The sequence below is a fragment of the Monopterus albus genome, unplaced genomic scaffold, assembly GCF_001952655.1.
Source record: "Monopterus albus unplaced genomic scaffold, M_albus_1.0 scaffold373.1, whole genome shotgun sequence".
Classification (NCBI taxonomy): Eukaryota; Metazoa; Chordata; class Actinopteri; order Synbranchiformes; family Synbranchidae; genus Monopterus; species Monopterus albus.
Genome location: NW_018128253.1, coordinates 437,260 through 453,968, shown reverse-complemented (window position 1 = coordinate 453,968; position 16,709 = coordinate 437,260). Strand labels below are relative to the sequence as shown.

Genomic DNA, 16,709 nt, shown 5'->3' with positions numbered 1-16,709 from the left:
TTGTGTTTACAGAACGAGGTAGGTTTCGACCCATTTAACAGTTCGGAAAATATAACTGCATTAGCATCAAAAATATACTTAAAGTAACAAAAATACTTATTACACAGAATGGCACATTTCACATTGTGTATTTTATTATTGGATTAAAATTATTGACACATTACATCACATTTGTAACCCACAGGAACCCAGACTCATTTTTCCTTAAAGAGAAATTGTGGGGGATATAAGTCAGGCCAAATGGACCACACAGAACACAGTCCTAAATGTTTTTTTAATATTATCCAAAGATCTGTAATGTCACAGACTGTATGTGTTACTTTGGGTGTTTATGGTAAATTTACTCCTCATTTGAAAATAAACGAACCTAACAGTTTTTCAGTTAGTAACACAGATTTGCCTTTTATTTGCATTTGTACAACATATGTCAAAATTATAAATTTGCTGGTTGGAATAAACAACTATTTGTTTTCATATTTGCTTTACAACTCAAAAATATGTAAACTAAACAGTGGTGTGAAGTAAGTGAATACATTTACTTAAGTACTGTAATTACACACAATTTTGAGGTATCTGTACTTGAATATTTTTCATTTTCTGCTACTGCACACTATATATACTCATTACCCTGCTAGATCAATTTGATAATTTTAGTTCCTTTTGAAAAGGGGATGAATAAAACAAACTACAGTTCACTGTAATCATACGACTTTATTGTGTGTCGTGGCTAGAGTGTGATACCAACTAAATTAATTCAGACAAACCATTACAATTTAAAGTATCATTTAATATTACAATTATTCTGAATAGAGTAGTATTTAAACACATAATCTTGTAGTTATGGAACAGAGAACAGAGATCAGAGAACAGAGACTCTCCTCTTGCAATGGAATAGATAAAGCATAAGGAGATTGTCAGAAGCACCAGTCAGTCAAGTCATTGGATGTCGGTCCCGAGTCGGTTCCCCTGTCAGCCCCAGTCAGTCGTCGTCTCCGAAGACGCAGTCCCTTGCCAGCTACCCTCACGCACCTTCTTCCGGGCATTGTCCAACCCGTCCAGTACATGACCTTCTAGGTCACATAGACCTAGCGCACATTTCCCTTTTCTAAACCTGGACAGAGCACATGAACAGTTCACATCCGTATATCCATTCCCTATCAGAGGAGGAAGTCACTCAGGATGTTGACCCATAAGTTAATCAAGGGGGACACAGATATTCTTGCCTGCGCCAGAGACAGATCAAGCTTCCGCACACACTGAGCTCACCCTTACATAACTATTACAAATAATATCTATATGAACTACATACTGTTCTATTACATATCACTTCTGGAATCTGGTTTATTTCTAACCACTACATGTGCCCAAGTGGGAGATTCACAAGTTATTTAAATTCTAAGCATTTAAGTTAGTTAACTACACAGGAGCTCCACCTTTACCAGCGACAACATTAAACTGTCACTTACAAAAGCCCATTGGGAACAAACTCCACTGGCTGATGCACACGCTTCACTTTACAAGGCTGCAGTCACTGCTGTAGGAAACTGGACTGAGTCTGGCAGGTTAACATGGCTTACATGTGTACATGAATGTTATTTAGGCTCAAAGGACTTGTATAAAATCAGTGATTAACAGTAACATAAGCTTCACAAGCAAAAAAAAAGTTAGTATACTAAGTCCCTAACTGCACAAACTATGCTCTCAGCGGGGTACTTCTTTCAAACTTGGCTAACTTCTCTCCGACACTGCCTTGTTGGTTGACTGCTGGTGTTTTTATTAACCCATCAGAACCAGTTTTATCTAGCAGTACACAATATAATGGAGTACCCCACAGTGTAGGATATGTGTAATTAAAAACAAACAGAGACTAAAATAAAGGTCCCGATATTCAACCACTATACAACAATGTCAGACTTAGTTTTATATAGCTCATTTAAAATCACCAAATTTTGGCCAAAGTACTTTACATAGAATAAAAACCAATGTTTACCTGTGCCTACAAAAACAAAAGTAGTTACACCTGTGATTTCCAGTTAAGGATAACTGCATGGACAAAGTTATAAAAGATAATGTGAACATTATAGTTTTCACAGTTTTCGTGACTTGTTTTGGGTCCTGGACCCGTTTTCATTGGGTCGTTGGTTGGCAGAGTAAACTGCATAGCAGTGGTATGATATGTAAATTCATTTTCCAAATCAAAATAGAAGAAGAGTGTTTTTGTACACAGGTCTGATCAGCTGAGATGCTGAGCCTCTCTCTCTCTTCTCAACCTGATCTCATCAGGCTCCAACTGACCACTGAAGATCCACTAGTGCAACATGGCTCCACATGGTAAGGAATCAGACTGTAAGAGTATAAACATGGGAGAGGGCGTATGAACATGACCAGGCTACTGAAGATAAGCTCTGATGCTGTTGCAGCAGTGGCCAGGAGGCAGAACCATACCAGCAATAACAATAATACAAACAATTTAGGCCCCAAAAGGAAAGGAGCAGCTTTTTTTATTTCCATTTTGCCATGCTGCATGTGAACAGCTTTCAGTGTTGGAGCCAAGCAGAACCACTTGGTGGATAAGGACCGGAGAGACTAGTCATATGACGTATAAACAACCGATTCTGCTCTGACCAGTAAAAAGACAGCTCCATTATATTGACCAGGCTGTTCATACTGTCTGAAAAGGTGCAAGTTGAAAAGACTGTACAAGCCAGAGGGCACAAAACTTCCTGGCCTACTTTTTAGACCAGTGTTCAAGTTGGTCAAACAGTCTGAAAGGTGCAAGATAAATATTAAATATTAAAATCCCTCTATGTTTCCAACACAAAAATAAAATTCCTTGCAGTTTCATCCTTGTGAAAGCCCCAGATGGGACTCTCTTCCTTAGGACTGGATAATATTTCTGTAGCACTTCCTGTGCTGTTGTGATATCTATCCAGCTCCAATGGATGGCTGCTTGTTCAGCTTTGACTGAGCAAATATGCTTTCTTGGCCAGTCAATGTTTCACTCTGTTCAGAAATGGAGAATGGCATCTCACTGAGACTTTTGATGGTTCTTCAATGTGGAATTTAATTATTCATCACATTTGTTTCTTTTTTGGGGGGAGGGGGTAATGTCACTCTTTGTCCTGTAAGTCCTTTCCTGTTTACTGTATTTACTGCTTTCAGTGGTGGAAAGTAACGGATTACATTTACTCGCGTTACTGTAATTGAGTAGTTTTTGTGTACTTATACTTTTTAAAGTAGTTTTTAAAATCTGTAATTTTACTTTTACTTAAGTATGTTTTGTTTTAAGTATTGTACTTCGCTACATTTTAAATCATATTTGTTACTGAATAAAAAATAAATTAATTCAAAAAATAAAAGTATTGCAACGGGGAAGAAAAAATAATCGGGCCCCGGAAGCACTTCACTGATTGATTGATTGATTGATGGGCGGGGTGAACAAGCGCTAAACTCACAAGAAGATGGAGATGGACGAAGGAGGCGCCAGTGATGGAGCCACAGCTGAAAGCAAAATGCCATCAAGTTCCTCTTATAAAGCAAACTCTGGCCATATTTAAGCGACTAGTTTTATTTTAAGTGCAAGAAAAGCAGCAGCTTTATTATGCAGTGTAAGATGTGTTTGCCAAAGTCGACTGAACTGGCAGCTTATAAAAACTAGTCAACATCAAACCTGTGCAAGCATGTTGAGGTAAGTTTAACTTACTAAGTTAATATTACTTGTATTTATAGTTTACATAATTGTTGTACTGCTGTGTTGCCTCAGTGTGTGACATTGTCAATGTTGTTAGTAATTAACAGGGACAACGCACAATTGAGCAGTGTCACGATTGTCATACGAAATGAATGAAACGTGCTACATGTTAGAGTAGACCTGCTGATGTTGCAAAAGATTTAAGCATTACTGTAACATTAGTCAGTTATTTAAGTAACTTTTATAAAAATAAAAAAAGTCTTAGGAAAAATAATGCTCTGGCATATTTTTAAGATATGTTAGTGCAAATTATTTTCTTTTGTAACAGCTCAAACATTCTTTTTAGTCTGGGACTGACCTTAGGCCTGGTCTGTGAAACCTGGGGAAAATGTTTTTGATGCTGTCTACATATACCTTAATGCTTTTGCAAACAAGGAGAGTGCTGAGCACTGTCTGCTGCAGTGAATACACTAGATAGGCATAAATACCTCTTACACGCCCACTTAAACTACTGAACTATCACTAGGCTGCTCTACTGAATGCACAGTTTATGCAATATTCAAAAGTTGTATTGTTTAAAATGTTTTACGGGATGATCTGCACTGGAATTACCATCTCCCTTAATGTTTAAAATGTATGGTTTTTTTCTTTTCTTTTTAAATTCTATTATTGCACTTTAATTTGTAAATTAAAAAGTCTTGATTTATATCCCCTTGTCTCTTTTTGAACTATACTAGAATCCCTGCTGTTTAAAACTGTTACTTTTACTCAGTATGTTTTTAATGAGTTACTTTTACTTGAGTAGATTTTTAGCCTGGTAACTTTACTTGTACTTCAGTAAAATTTCATTGAAGTAACAGTACTTTTACTTGAGTACAAAATTTTATTACTCTTTCCACCTCTGACTGCTTTACAGAAGAACATTGTACATACACATCGAGAGCCACTGTACCAGTCAAATTCTTCATGTGTCTGACACGCCAGGCCAGAAAAGCAGATTCTGATCTGAAAAACTTTCAGGCCTTGTCACATGGGTTTTCAGGTGTGGTGCAGTGGCTTTTTTTTTTTTTTTTTTTTTTTTTTTTTTTTTTTTTTTTTTACCCTTCCTCTTACAAACCAGGCCAGTCCAGATTCACAGGAGGATGTGCAGTCTGGATGTTGAACCAGTCCAGGATCTCCTGTTTGTTCTGCTGCACCCAGTTGATGTTAGCTCGTGTCTTCTCCAAGGCCTGCATCACAGCCAGCGTGGCAGGGCCAAACCCTGCTACACTGTGCTCCTTCACAAACTCCTCTAGCTGGCAGACAAAACCTGGTCAGACAGTTCGGGCAACAGCTTGGCGTTAAGGTCACTTGAAATGACTGAGTACATACCTGTTGAAGGTCTGCAGGTGTCGAGAACCTTGCTGTGACACCACTGATCATAGAGGCAAAGGAGAAGGAGCCCACGCCATAGCTGAAACGATATCAGTTTGGCTTAAATAAACACTGATCCTGGTTCTGATTTAAGGAGCAATAACCCCCTAATGCCACTTTTACATATCTGTAACCTTCAGCTTAACGAATGACCATAAACACTGGGAGACCAGAAAATGAACAAGTTCAAATTTCTTGGCAATGTAGGTTCTGGACAGCTTATCTAGGAAAATCATTTTTACCAAATCACAGAAGTGGCTCATCAGGGAATGTCTTTTTGAGGCTGTCAAAAAAAATCTGGTTTCAAAAAAAGCCTTTACACATCAGCTGTGGAAGGCGTCCTAACTTGCTCTGTCAGTTTGGGTTGGTAGTCTGTCCAACATTAGAGAAAATGGTGTAGCGATGCCCACTTCATTTAACACTGCACTCAACATCATCACACCTACAATGGATAATTAAACTGGTCAAATCCGATGCAGAAGAAGTAAGTACGCATCCTCCTTTCTTGTCAAAATTCTGCCCACAATGCAATTTGACAGTTTGGTCAGAGATCTGGGCACATTCTGTTGAAAGGAGCTTGCATCGTGATTCAAGTAGCTGAACAACTGAAGCACCATTCATTCATTCATTTTCTACCGCTTGTCCCTGAACAGGGTCACAAGGAGGGGGGGGGGGCCGGAGCCAATCCCGGCCAGCAATCGGGCGAAGGCGGGGTACACCCTGGACAGGTCGCCAATCCATCGCAGGGCTAACACATAGACGAACAACCAGACACACGCACATGCACTCCTATGGGCAATTTTAGAGACACCAATCAACCTAAGCTGCATGTCTTTGGACTGTGGGAGGAAGCCAGAGTACCCGGAGAGAACTCACGCAAGCACGGGGAGAACATGCAAACTCCACACAGAAAGGTCCTAGGCGGGGCCCGAACCCGGAACCTTCGTGCTGTGAGGCAATGGCGCTAACCACTGTGCCACCGTGCTGCCCAAGAAGCACCATTTTTCACAATAAAAATAATCAATCAGGTTCCAGGGGCAGCACAGTGGTGCAGTGGTTAGTACACTTGTGTGTGGGTTTGAGCCCGGCCAACTGGGCATTTCTGTAAGGAGTTTGTATGTTCTCCCTATGTTTGTGTGGGTTTTCTCCCACAGCCCAAAGACTAGTGATTCCACAATGTTAAAATGAAGGTGAATGGCTGCCTATCTCTATGTGTCAGCCCTGTGATAGGATGTCCAGGGTGTACCCCACCTCCCAGTTAGCTTGGATCAGACTACAGCCCTCTGGCATAGCTAACGGACAAATCAGCTGCTGCGTTTTAATCCTAAAATGGAATCAAATATCATTTGTAGGCAACAAAGAGCTAAATTATCACTGTTCTCACGCACAGTGCAGTATGCTCACAACTTGTCTTTATGAGTGTAATACTCACTCTGTGAACATGTATTCCCAGTGGTCTCTGACAAAGTCCCATGCCAGACTCTGTCCTGCTCTGTTGCTGGCGACAGACGTGATGACAGTGGTGGCGTCCTGTTTACGGATCATAGTTGAATTTAAGGTGTAAGACAGATACCTGTGGGAACAGAAGAGACTGGCACATTCTCATCTCGTTGTACACAGTAATTAAGCCTTTGCTGGAAAAAAAGCTCAGCAGATTTTACTGTAAACAATTTTAGGACCATGTCAAAGTTTCCATCTTTAGCAAAGAGTTTTAGAAAATATCAATTCATTTCTTTTTTGAACAACAGTAGTATTTTTGAAAAAGATCTGATCTGGCCCTTTCACAGCACTGAAACAGACCCATTAGAGCAACCACTGGGTCGCTGCTCTGTCATGACTATTTTAATCCTCTCTACATTTGACACAGTAACTGTTCACTTTTAATCTGTAAAATTGTTAAATTTGCAGATGACACAATGGTGACTAGTCTGATTTCTGGCAGTGATGAGGTAGATTAGAGGAAGGAGGTGTCAGACCTGGTTCAAAGTTCAAAGTCTTTATTTGTCATATGCACAGTTAGGACACATGTTTCCCTGTACAATGAAATTCTTACTTTGCCATCCACATGAATGCCACAAATACAAAAAAGTAGATAAATAAGTAACACAAAATCTAAGGCACTTTAAGCAGCAAATGCAGCAACATAATAAAAAAAATACAAGAATATAACAGAGAATGTATGCTGCATGGGAGCAGCATGTGCAGCAGTCAACAGTCAATGTGCAATTATGTATGTGCAAACTGAGAAAGTAAACAGTACATCACGTATTTCCTGGTAATAAACTCCTCAGCTGTTTAGGAGTCTGATGGCAGAGGGAAAGAAAGAGTTTTTCAGTCTGGAGGTCCTGCATTTCACACTTCTGAATCTCCGGCCAGAGGGTAGGAAGGCGAACAGTCTGTGCTGAGGGTGGGTTGGATATTTGAGGATGGAGGAAGTTTTCCTATGCACCCTGCAGTGGTAAATGCTCTGCAGAGAGGGCAGTGGAGTCCTGGTGATCTTCTCCGCAATAATGCAGTTGTAGAAGTTGCAAAGGATCCTAGGCGACATGCCAAACCTCCTCAGCCTCCTCAGGAAGTACAGCCACCGTTGGGCCTTCTTGACCAGCTGTTAAGTGTCCTAAGTGAGGTCCTCTGATGTGGACGCCCAGGTATTTGAAGCTGCTCACTCTCTCCACTTCAAGCCCCTGGATGAACAGTGGCCGATGAGATCTCTCCTTCCTCATGTCCACTATCATCTCCTTCGTCTTGTCCATGTTGAGGCTGAGATTATTGTCCTTGCACCATGACACCAGACCGGCCACCTCCCTCCTGTAGGCTGCTTTGTCCCCGAACTTCAGGATGATGTTGTCTTTGTGGGAGGCGACACAGTCGTGGGTGAACAGGGTGTAGAGGATAGGACTGAGGACACATTCCTGTGGGGTGCCAGTGTTTGTAACAATGCTGGCTGAAGTTCTACTGCCAATTCTGACAGTCTGGGGCCTGCCAGTCAGAAAGTCCAGGAGCCAGTCACAGAGGGTGGGGTGCAGACCCAGTGTGGACAGTTTGTGGGTGAGTTTGTGGGGGACAACTGTGTTGAAGGCAGAGCTGTAGTCAGTGAAGAGTATCCTGGCGTAGGAGTCTCCATTTTCCAGGTGAGAAAGGGAATAGTGGAGGCCAGCCGCGATGGCGTCTGAGGTGGCCCTGTTGGGCCGGTAGGCATACTGCAGTGGGTCCAGGGTGCCCAGTATACTGCTCTGAATGTGGGCCAACACCACTCTCTCAAAGCACTTCATAATAATTGTGTGCCACTGGCCTGTAGTCGTTCAGGCAGGTGACCGGGCTGTTCTTGGGAAGGGGGATGATGGTTGTGGTCTTAAAGCAGATGGGAATGATGCTCTGGCTGAGTGAGAGGTTGAAGATGGTGGTGAGAACATCAGCCAGCTCACTGGCACATGCCCTGAGAACCCTCCCAGGGATGTTGTCCAGTCCTGCTGCTTTGCGGGGGTTGATCTTCCTCAGGCCTGCTGAGACAGTTGGTGGGGGGTTGGGTGGTGTGTGTGCGCCTCCTCTCGCTGTGGCTGGAGGTCTCAAAGCAGGTGTAGAAGGTATTGAGGTCATCCGGCAGGCTGTCTGTGGAGCTGATGATGCTGGTGGTGGTCCCGTAGTCTGTGATGTGCTGCAGGCCTTACCACATCCGTCCGGAGTCAGCAGTAGAATAGAAGCCATTCAGCTTCTCTCTGTACTGCCTCTTGGCCACTGTGATGGCTTTCCTCAGTCTGTGCTTTGCAGCTTTGTACTCCATCCCATTGCCTGATCTGAATGCATGAGAGCGAGCACGCAGCATGTGGCGTACCTCACTGTTTATCCAGGGCTTCTGGTTGGGGAACCTCCTGACTTGTATGGTGGGCACAATGTTGTCAATACAGGTACTAATGTGTCCAATCACATACTCAGCATAATCCTGTATGCTGACAGAAAGGTCCTCTGAAGTGGCTGTAGCTTTAAACACATCCCAGTCTGTCTGGGCGAAACAGTCCTGCAGGGTGCCTTCAGTCTCTGGGGTCCAGAGTTTAATTTGTTTGGTGACAGGGTTTGTTTGTTTCAGTCTTTGTCTGTAAGCTGGATACAGGAACAAAGAAATGTGGTCTGAGCATCCAAGGTGGGGGCGGGGTTAGGCCCTGTATGCACCCCGTATGTTACTGTAAACATGATCCTGGTGACATGAAGTGAAGCCAAGTTTCATATTGAACATCAGCGAGACCACGGAGATGGCGCTGGACATGAGGAGAGCCCAACATCATTATGAACCACTGCTGATCAAAGACTGTTATGATGTGGACTCACTTCCTGTTTTCATGCTTTTATTTTGTGTTTTTGTTTTCTGTTCCACTCCACCTCTCCTGCCCCAGCTTTACCACGGTTCTAAATCCATGAAGGGAATTTTCCTGAAGGTTTCCCTCGCCCATCCTTATCCAGCACCTCGCATGAACTCATTCCTCTCCTGAACTCTCTGACGCTGAGTAAGTCCCCTCCAGCTCTGTGTTTGTACTTACCTGTGATCCACGCTATAACCTGGCTAGCTCTTGAAACTGTCACACTTAACTTACCTGAACCCCTTGACTCTGAGTCAGACTTCTTTCGCCATTTTGTACTTTTGTTTTGGCCCTTTTCCGTTTCATCTCACCTCACCTGTTCTCGCTTCACCCCAGTTGTAATCATTACTCATTGTTCTCACCTGCCCCTCGTCATCTCTCTCGGTTGTTCGCGCTACATATACTCCTCCTCTCTGTTTGTCACTTGCCGGTTCATTACTCTGCGTGACTCATACTGATTCTACACTACACTACATTACTCTACTACTGCTACAGTTGCACTCTGCTTTGTTACTACCACAGTTTCTCTCTGCCACCTATCCAGTCCTGTTGCCACGTTGTGGAATCATCTCTAGAGACTCTCGGATTGCTCCCTGCTGGATCTAGAAGAAAGAGAAACTAATCACTTGCTACGAAGACGACTCGTCGAGCTGCTAACTGTTGATTACCTCCATTGACCCTTCTATGTCCTAGATGAGGTATTTGTTTGCAGGCAACGCTGTGAATTAACCTGCCTGCCAGCAGCACTGTGAGTCACCCCGCCAGCATCTTCTCACAAGCTCTTCTTGCTCCTCCGGCCTTCTCACCTATATGCCCTGGTCCTTTGGTCCTCCTAGTATCTGCCACCATCTGCCTACTCACCTGTACCCCTGCTCCACTGGTCCTCACAGAGTCTGGCACCTAGTCTCACCTGTACACCACAGCCCTCAGGTCCCTCGGCTTCCTGCTCAGTCCCTGTCCCCTCTTTGGTTCACTCAGCATACTAGTGTTCTATTAAATAAACTTCTTTGTGTCTCACATCAGTAAGGTCTGCATTCCTGGGTCCTACCTTACACACACACACACCCAAACAATCACTACATTATCTGCCTCCACTGTGTAAAGAGTGGAAGGATACACACCTTTTCAGCAGTTGTATCTTGCCAGTACAGGCCAGTGCAGACATGAGTCTGCTGGCCTCACTTGCTACAGTAGCATTCGTGAACTGTGACCAGCCAAACTCCCACTCTGCCTCATCCCCTGCTGCTATGGCACTGCAGTACACAGCAGAACGTAGGTTGGGCTCAATCCTGAAAAGGGAGTTGAAGTTAACTCACTGAGTAATTTTAAGAAAGGGGCCATTATTAATTATTATTGATATATAAAATAGACCAACAAATTGTGCTGATGGTTGTCTATCCATTGTTTGAACCATGAGGTAGTCAAGTTCTGGCATTCTGTTATTCCAGTCCTGCAGGCCATACGGATAGCATTCACCTGGTTATACCTGAGGGAAGATACACACATAGTAAGCTGATATGATTTACAGCCACTTTAAGTGCTGATTACACTGACACACAAAGTTATGTCCATTGATGATAGTTCTAATGTGCCTCAAGTATAAGATGGTACAATTTTTATACCATGTTCACCACCTTAACATAGCATGTTGGCATACTAATATTTACAAATTGAAATGCACATTTTCAGCCATAAAATTAAATAAACTCAGTCTATCATGCTCTATAAAGTGCAAGCAGCTAAAAGACAGCTGTTTTTGACTGTTTGTCTAAAGTCCACCTTTTAAAGAGCCCACAGCACTTTTCCTTGTTTTCTGACTTATTGTATCTACAATGATGAATTATCATCTTAGACGTGACCTAAAGCGGTAAATGAGGTAAACGTATGTTCTAGTACTTTAATGCAGAAACAACTTGGTCTCACAAACTCTTGCCCACGAGACTTTTTTCCTAACCAAATAATTACTTTAAGGATTTCCTTGAATGGTTATAATCTCCAGGCAGTTGCCTGACATTCACCAGTGCCATTTTAAAATTGGCATTTTTCAACTGCGCCCGGTTTTGTGGATATATTTTCCCTCCTGCGGCTGCACTGTGACCAGAGGCTGTGTTAAAAATACAGGACCTGAGGTTACTGCATGTCCAGGAATGTTCCAGTACAGGGACTCCCTGTTTTACCTGACCGGGTCTAACCTACGAGCAGCCGACCAGTGAACCCCCTGCGGCGGTTAGCGATCAGCTCATCAATGCATGTGATGTGTTGCTGGTTAACCAGCGGATTAATTATCCATGATGTTATTGTCGGCACTATGCTACCTGTTGGAATTAATTTCACTACTTTGGGACTGTATGTGGTTGTGTAAGACACAGTGACCACCGGTACATTGCTGCGATTGGACGTAGTTTCACTATCTTCACCCGACACCTCCAGCGTTTCAGAGTAGAGAAAACTCATTTTTTCATGATTTTGAAGCTAATTTTATATACTTGGTGATCTTTTTAATCATTCAGTTTTGTGTGGGTGGTTAACATATCTTCCTGTGGTGTGACAAACTCAGAATACATTTATTTCTACTTTACCCTGACTTTGCCATTATTATTACTGTTTTCAACAGAGCTGACTGCAGCAGATTTAATAAGAAAGCAATTTAACACAAAGAGACGGTCAGATGAGACCACGAGACAGAACCAGGTCAAGTTACCACTGCAGTGAGTAGGTTCACATGGACACATGTGAAACCAGAAGCAGTGATAAGAGACACAAAAGCTTTACAGAGAGAATCAGAGGCCTTATTCAGGTGAATACTGAAGTCCCCTAAAAATAGAATTTCATCAGAACCTGCTCTCCCTCAGAGCCGCTAGCCACTGGTGCGCCCTCTCCACTGTTGCCAGAGATAAGGGTGTGCTCTGTGCAACCCAAGGGAGGGCATTGAAGAAAGGGCTGAGGAGAGGCGCGCACCCCATGCTCAGTTTCATCACTCGCCTCTTGTGTAGGGGCAAAACCAACACTCATGTGCACGAGCAGGTGAGGAGTTGGGAGGCCACAGAGACTCACAGGCAGCGCTACATCAGATGGAGCAACAGTGTTGTGCTGTGGGGAAGAAATTAAGTTAAGCGTGTCTCCCACTGCAGTGTGTGTGTGAAGGGAGAGACATGTGGGGAGACATGTGCGTGAGGATCGTGGACACCCAGGGACAGAGAAAAGACAGCTGTCTGGGAACTGCTCTTTATTAAACCGGTGGAGGCCCTGAAGAGAGCCAATATTTTCAGCAGTGGAGTCGCATACATTCCCCTCGCCCCGTTATTGCTGCCACTGTTTTGGGGGGGAGGGGGGGGGGGGGGGGGTTGGGGGGGGGGGAGTCTGGCAGTGGGGCATGCCATGGTTAAGCAGCAGCAGTGGTTGCTGGGCACCTGGCTCTGTGATGTTTTATGCCATGACTGCACCAGTCTGGTCAGGAGGAATGAGGTTGTTGCTGCCTGCACAATGCCAGCCATCGAACTTGCTCCGCCTCATCAGCTGCTTGCTGCAGGTGAGAGACAGCCTCCTGGAGGTGTGGCCCAAAGAGACCTTCGGGGCTAACTGGTCCCTCCAGCAGGCTCTTTCTGATTTGCTCCAGCATCAATTCAAGTCAAATCAAATTTTATTTGTATAGCGCTAAATCACAACAAAAGTCATCTCAGGACACGAGAGGGATCTGATATTTAATAGTCCACATTTGATTGTCCTATTACTTTCTACTATAAGAGGAGTCATCTTAATTTTAATTAGGTTCTTATTAAGGCTGGGCAAGTTACAGCGTTAACCTCGCGATTAACATAATATTTCAGTAATGCGGACAATTATTTTATTGCGTGATAACGCAGTTTATTTTTATCATTATTATTATTTTGAAAGTCAGTCTCTCCCTGGCTCTGAATACACATACAAACAAACCGTGGGTCACAGGAGGGGTGGGATATCGTTCAGTACTGGCTTGAGATGGTCGTCATCATGTATCTCAACTAATAAGAGCATTTGGGGTGGATGTAAGACCGCTGCAGCGCTCAGGTGAAGTGGAACCAAATAAAACTGGCGGGACAGAAAAATCGAAAAAGGTAAAGCACTCTTACATGGACATTTTCATTTTAAATCTCTTCTGCACGGCGGAGTTGATAGAACCAAAGTCATTTGTAGCCACTGCAATGTAGAATTTTCTTATCACCGGAGTACTACGAGTCTGAAGTATCACTTAGATGCAAAACACACCATTGATGCCAGCAAATCACCGACCCAAACAAACAGCGGAGGGAGGCTTCGGCAGACTACGTTGGGTGTAGTGTGTGGGAGAAGTATTGATAAACAAAAGCAAGACAAGTTAACAAATGCCATAGCTGAGTGGATAGCAACAAACTGCAGGCCGATTAATATTGTGGAAGATGTCGGTCTGAGGAACATTATTAGGATCGCAACCAATGACAGCACGTATGAGCCTCCCTCAAGAAGCACCATCACAAGAAGAATACATGAGTTGTATGAAAAGGAGAGGACTACAAAATTGATGGCGTTACAACATGCACCAACTGTTGCTCTCACTGGAGACTACTGGACATCGCTGGGTAACCATAATTACCTCGGAGTTACAGCGCATTATATTGATGAACAGTGGGAACTGCATTCACATGCTCTAACTGTAATGAAGACAGAAAATAGACATTTTGCTGAAACGTGCGCAGAGCATTCCATTCATGTTGCACAGCATTGGAACGTTTCAAATAAAGTCAGCACACTTAGCACAGATAGTGCAAGAAATATGATCGCTGCTGCAAGACACCTGCCTTTTGAACACATCCCCTGCGTTGCACACAGTCTCCATCACTCTGTCACAGTTTCTCTGCAGAACAGTGCGTTTGACAATGTCCTGGCCAAATGCAGAAAGGTTGTGGGCCACTTTAAACACAGTCCAGCAAGCGTTGCAGAATTAGAACAACAACAAATTGAACATGGACACACCTGCAACATCCGTACCCTGTGAAAGGTTGTTTTCTCTTGCTGGTCATATTGTACAGACGAAGAGAGTTTCTTTATCATCTGAAAATGTAAATGACCTTGTGTGTCTGAGCAACTCTTGGTGTAGAGGAGTAGGAATAAGTCCCCTACACAGTAAGTCCCAGCTGTGTACTTTTTTTGTGCTCTTCCACTTCACCTCACTCTAACAGGGACACTTGCTACTGAACATTGACTGTTTATGCTGCTCCCTGATAAAAGAAAAAATGTTTCTGCTGGTATCTGTTCAGAAAAAAACAAAGAAAACAGGTTTTCTTTCACTTTATTTAACCAGGTAAAAAACCCATTGAGATCATGATCTCTTTTACAAGGGTGACCTGGCCAAGAGGTCAACAACACATGTCGTCAATACATAAGTTTCAATACAAATCAAAACATTAAACATTTAAACAATCAAAACCATAAATACAATAATCAACAATATAACCAATTTAAAAACACATACACTGACCAATAGAGTCCTGTTGCCTAAGAGCCATAAGAGAATAAAAAGCTTTAACTGAGCATAATTCAGTAAGTTTAAAATCTGCTTGGAAACTATTCCACGAAGAGGGAGCGGCAAATCCAAAAGCCCGTTTCCCTTTTTCGGTCCGAACTCTCGGCACCATGAGCTGATACTTATCACAAGACCGTAAAGCATATTTGGTATCCGATCTACGTAAAAGAGAGCATAAGTATGCCGGAGCTAGGCCTACCAAAGCCTTGTACACTAGCACCATCCAATGAACATGTCTTCGCATGCTCAGAGACGACCACTGTGCTTTAGCATACAGGTCGCAATGGTGCGTTAGTCGACTACAACCCGTCACAAACCTCAAGGCACTGTGGTAAACCACATTTAAAGAATGGAGACATCTAGCTGAGGCATTCATATACAGTACATCACCATAAATTGAGGTTTATAAATGTTGCTGCCTGTTATAATGTTATGATTGTGGCTCTGGACTCTGAGGATAACTTGTTTTTCTATAACAAACTAAATAAAACATTAATGCCCTGGCAGTGGCAAATAGCTTTGGTTTTATATTTGATTTGATTACATTGTTTGAGATTTGCTGCTACTGTGTAAAGGGAATGCTTCTGTTAAAAAGCACCTTATTTGTTTAAAGTGTTTGCAAACCAAATGTTATTGCACGTTTGTTCATATAGTGGTACTTTTAAAATTAAAGTGCGCAATACACTACTTTGGAATTCATTATTGAATGCTGCTCATATCAATGCAGTTAATCGCTGTTAATCTCAGAAAAATCATGTAGTTAACTCGATTAAGGATTTTAATCGTTGCCCAGCACTAGTTCTTATAAATAACTCCTCTCGAGTTGATTTTTGATTTATATGATTTAGGTGGGTGGGGGGCAGACACAGTCTCTGGGGTACTGGGAGTGTTGGGTGGGTAGCAGCTGCAAAGAAACAGCAGAGAGGCATGTAAGACTGTGACCCTGTGTCCTGAACTCGACTCTGGGTTGTCACATTTCAGGATGTAAAATAAACCCTTACAGATTTCTAGATATGAGAGCCGCACCACCCAAAGTGGTCTCTACTAATCACACTAGGATTTCCCCAAAATGATTTCCAGTTATCTTTGAAGCCCACGTTATTTACTGGGCACCACCTAGACAAGCGGCGGTTGAATGAAGACGTGGCTAAACATGTCATCACTGGTCACATTGGGTAGGGGTCCAGAGAAAACTACGGAGTCCGACATTGTTTTAGCGAAGTTACACACCGACTCAACATTAACTTTAGTGACCTCCGACTGGCGAAGTCGGGACTCATTAGCGCCAACGTGAATAACAACCTTACTGTATTTAGGCTTATCCTTAGTCAGCAGCTTCAGATAGGATTCAGTGTCGCCTGCTCTGGCCCCAGGAATACATTTCACTATGGCCGCCCATGTCTCTAACTTCACATTTCTGACTATGAAGTCTCCAATTACCATAGTTGTTTTTTCAGCGGGTGTGTCGCTGAGTGGGGAAAATCGATTTGAAACGTGAACAGGCAGGTGATGCTCCGTGGGCATTCGATTGGAGCTATGACTCTTACGAACTGTCACCCAGCCACCTGTCTGAGATCCCGGCTGCTCGGGAAGCTGTGGGGGGCGGCTATCTTGGGCTAAGCTACGTCTAGGAGGCTCCTCACCGGCTACGTGGGCATAGCTAGCTGGCCTATTCTCCCTGGGGTGGAGCCGCGCTTCTAAGTCTGTGAGGCTC

The 16,709-nt window shown here is 43.2% G+C and overlaps 1 protein-coding gene across 1 annotated transcript in view; it reads right to left on the bottom strand.

The window, feature by feature from the left end:
• Positions 1-4,800: 4,800 nt before the first annotated feature.
• The window catches only part of LOC109951284 (aminopeptidase N-like), a 32,486-nt gene continuing 20,577 nt past the window's right edge, over positions 4,801-16,709 (bottom strand). Inside the window, exons 16-20 of the mRNA XM_020585709.1 lie at positions 10,832-10,942; positions 10,578-10,745; positions 6,537-6,677; positions 5,063-5,144; positions 4,801-4,986 (exon numbers count right to left, since the gene is read on the bottom strand). Of these exons, the coding sequence (XP_020441365.1) occupies positions 4,801-4,986; positions 5,063-5,144; positions 6,537-6,677; positions 10,578-10,745; positions 10,832-10,942 (688 nt within the window). The remainder of the gene's footprint in view (positions 4,987-5,062; positions 5,145-6,536; positions 6,678-10,577; positions 10,746-10,831; positions 10,943-16,709) is intronic.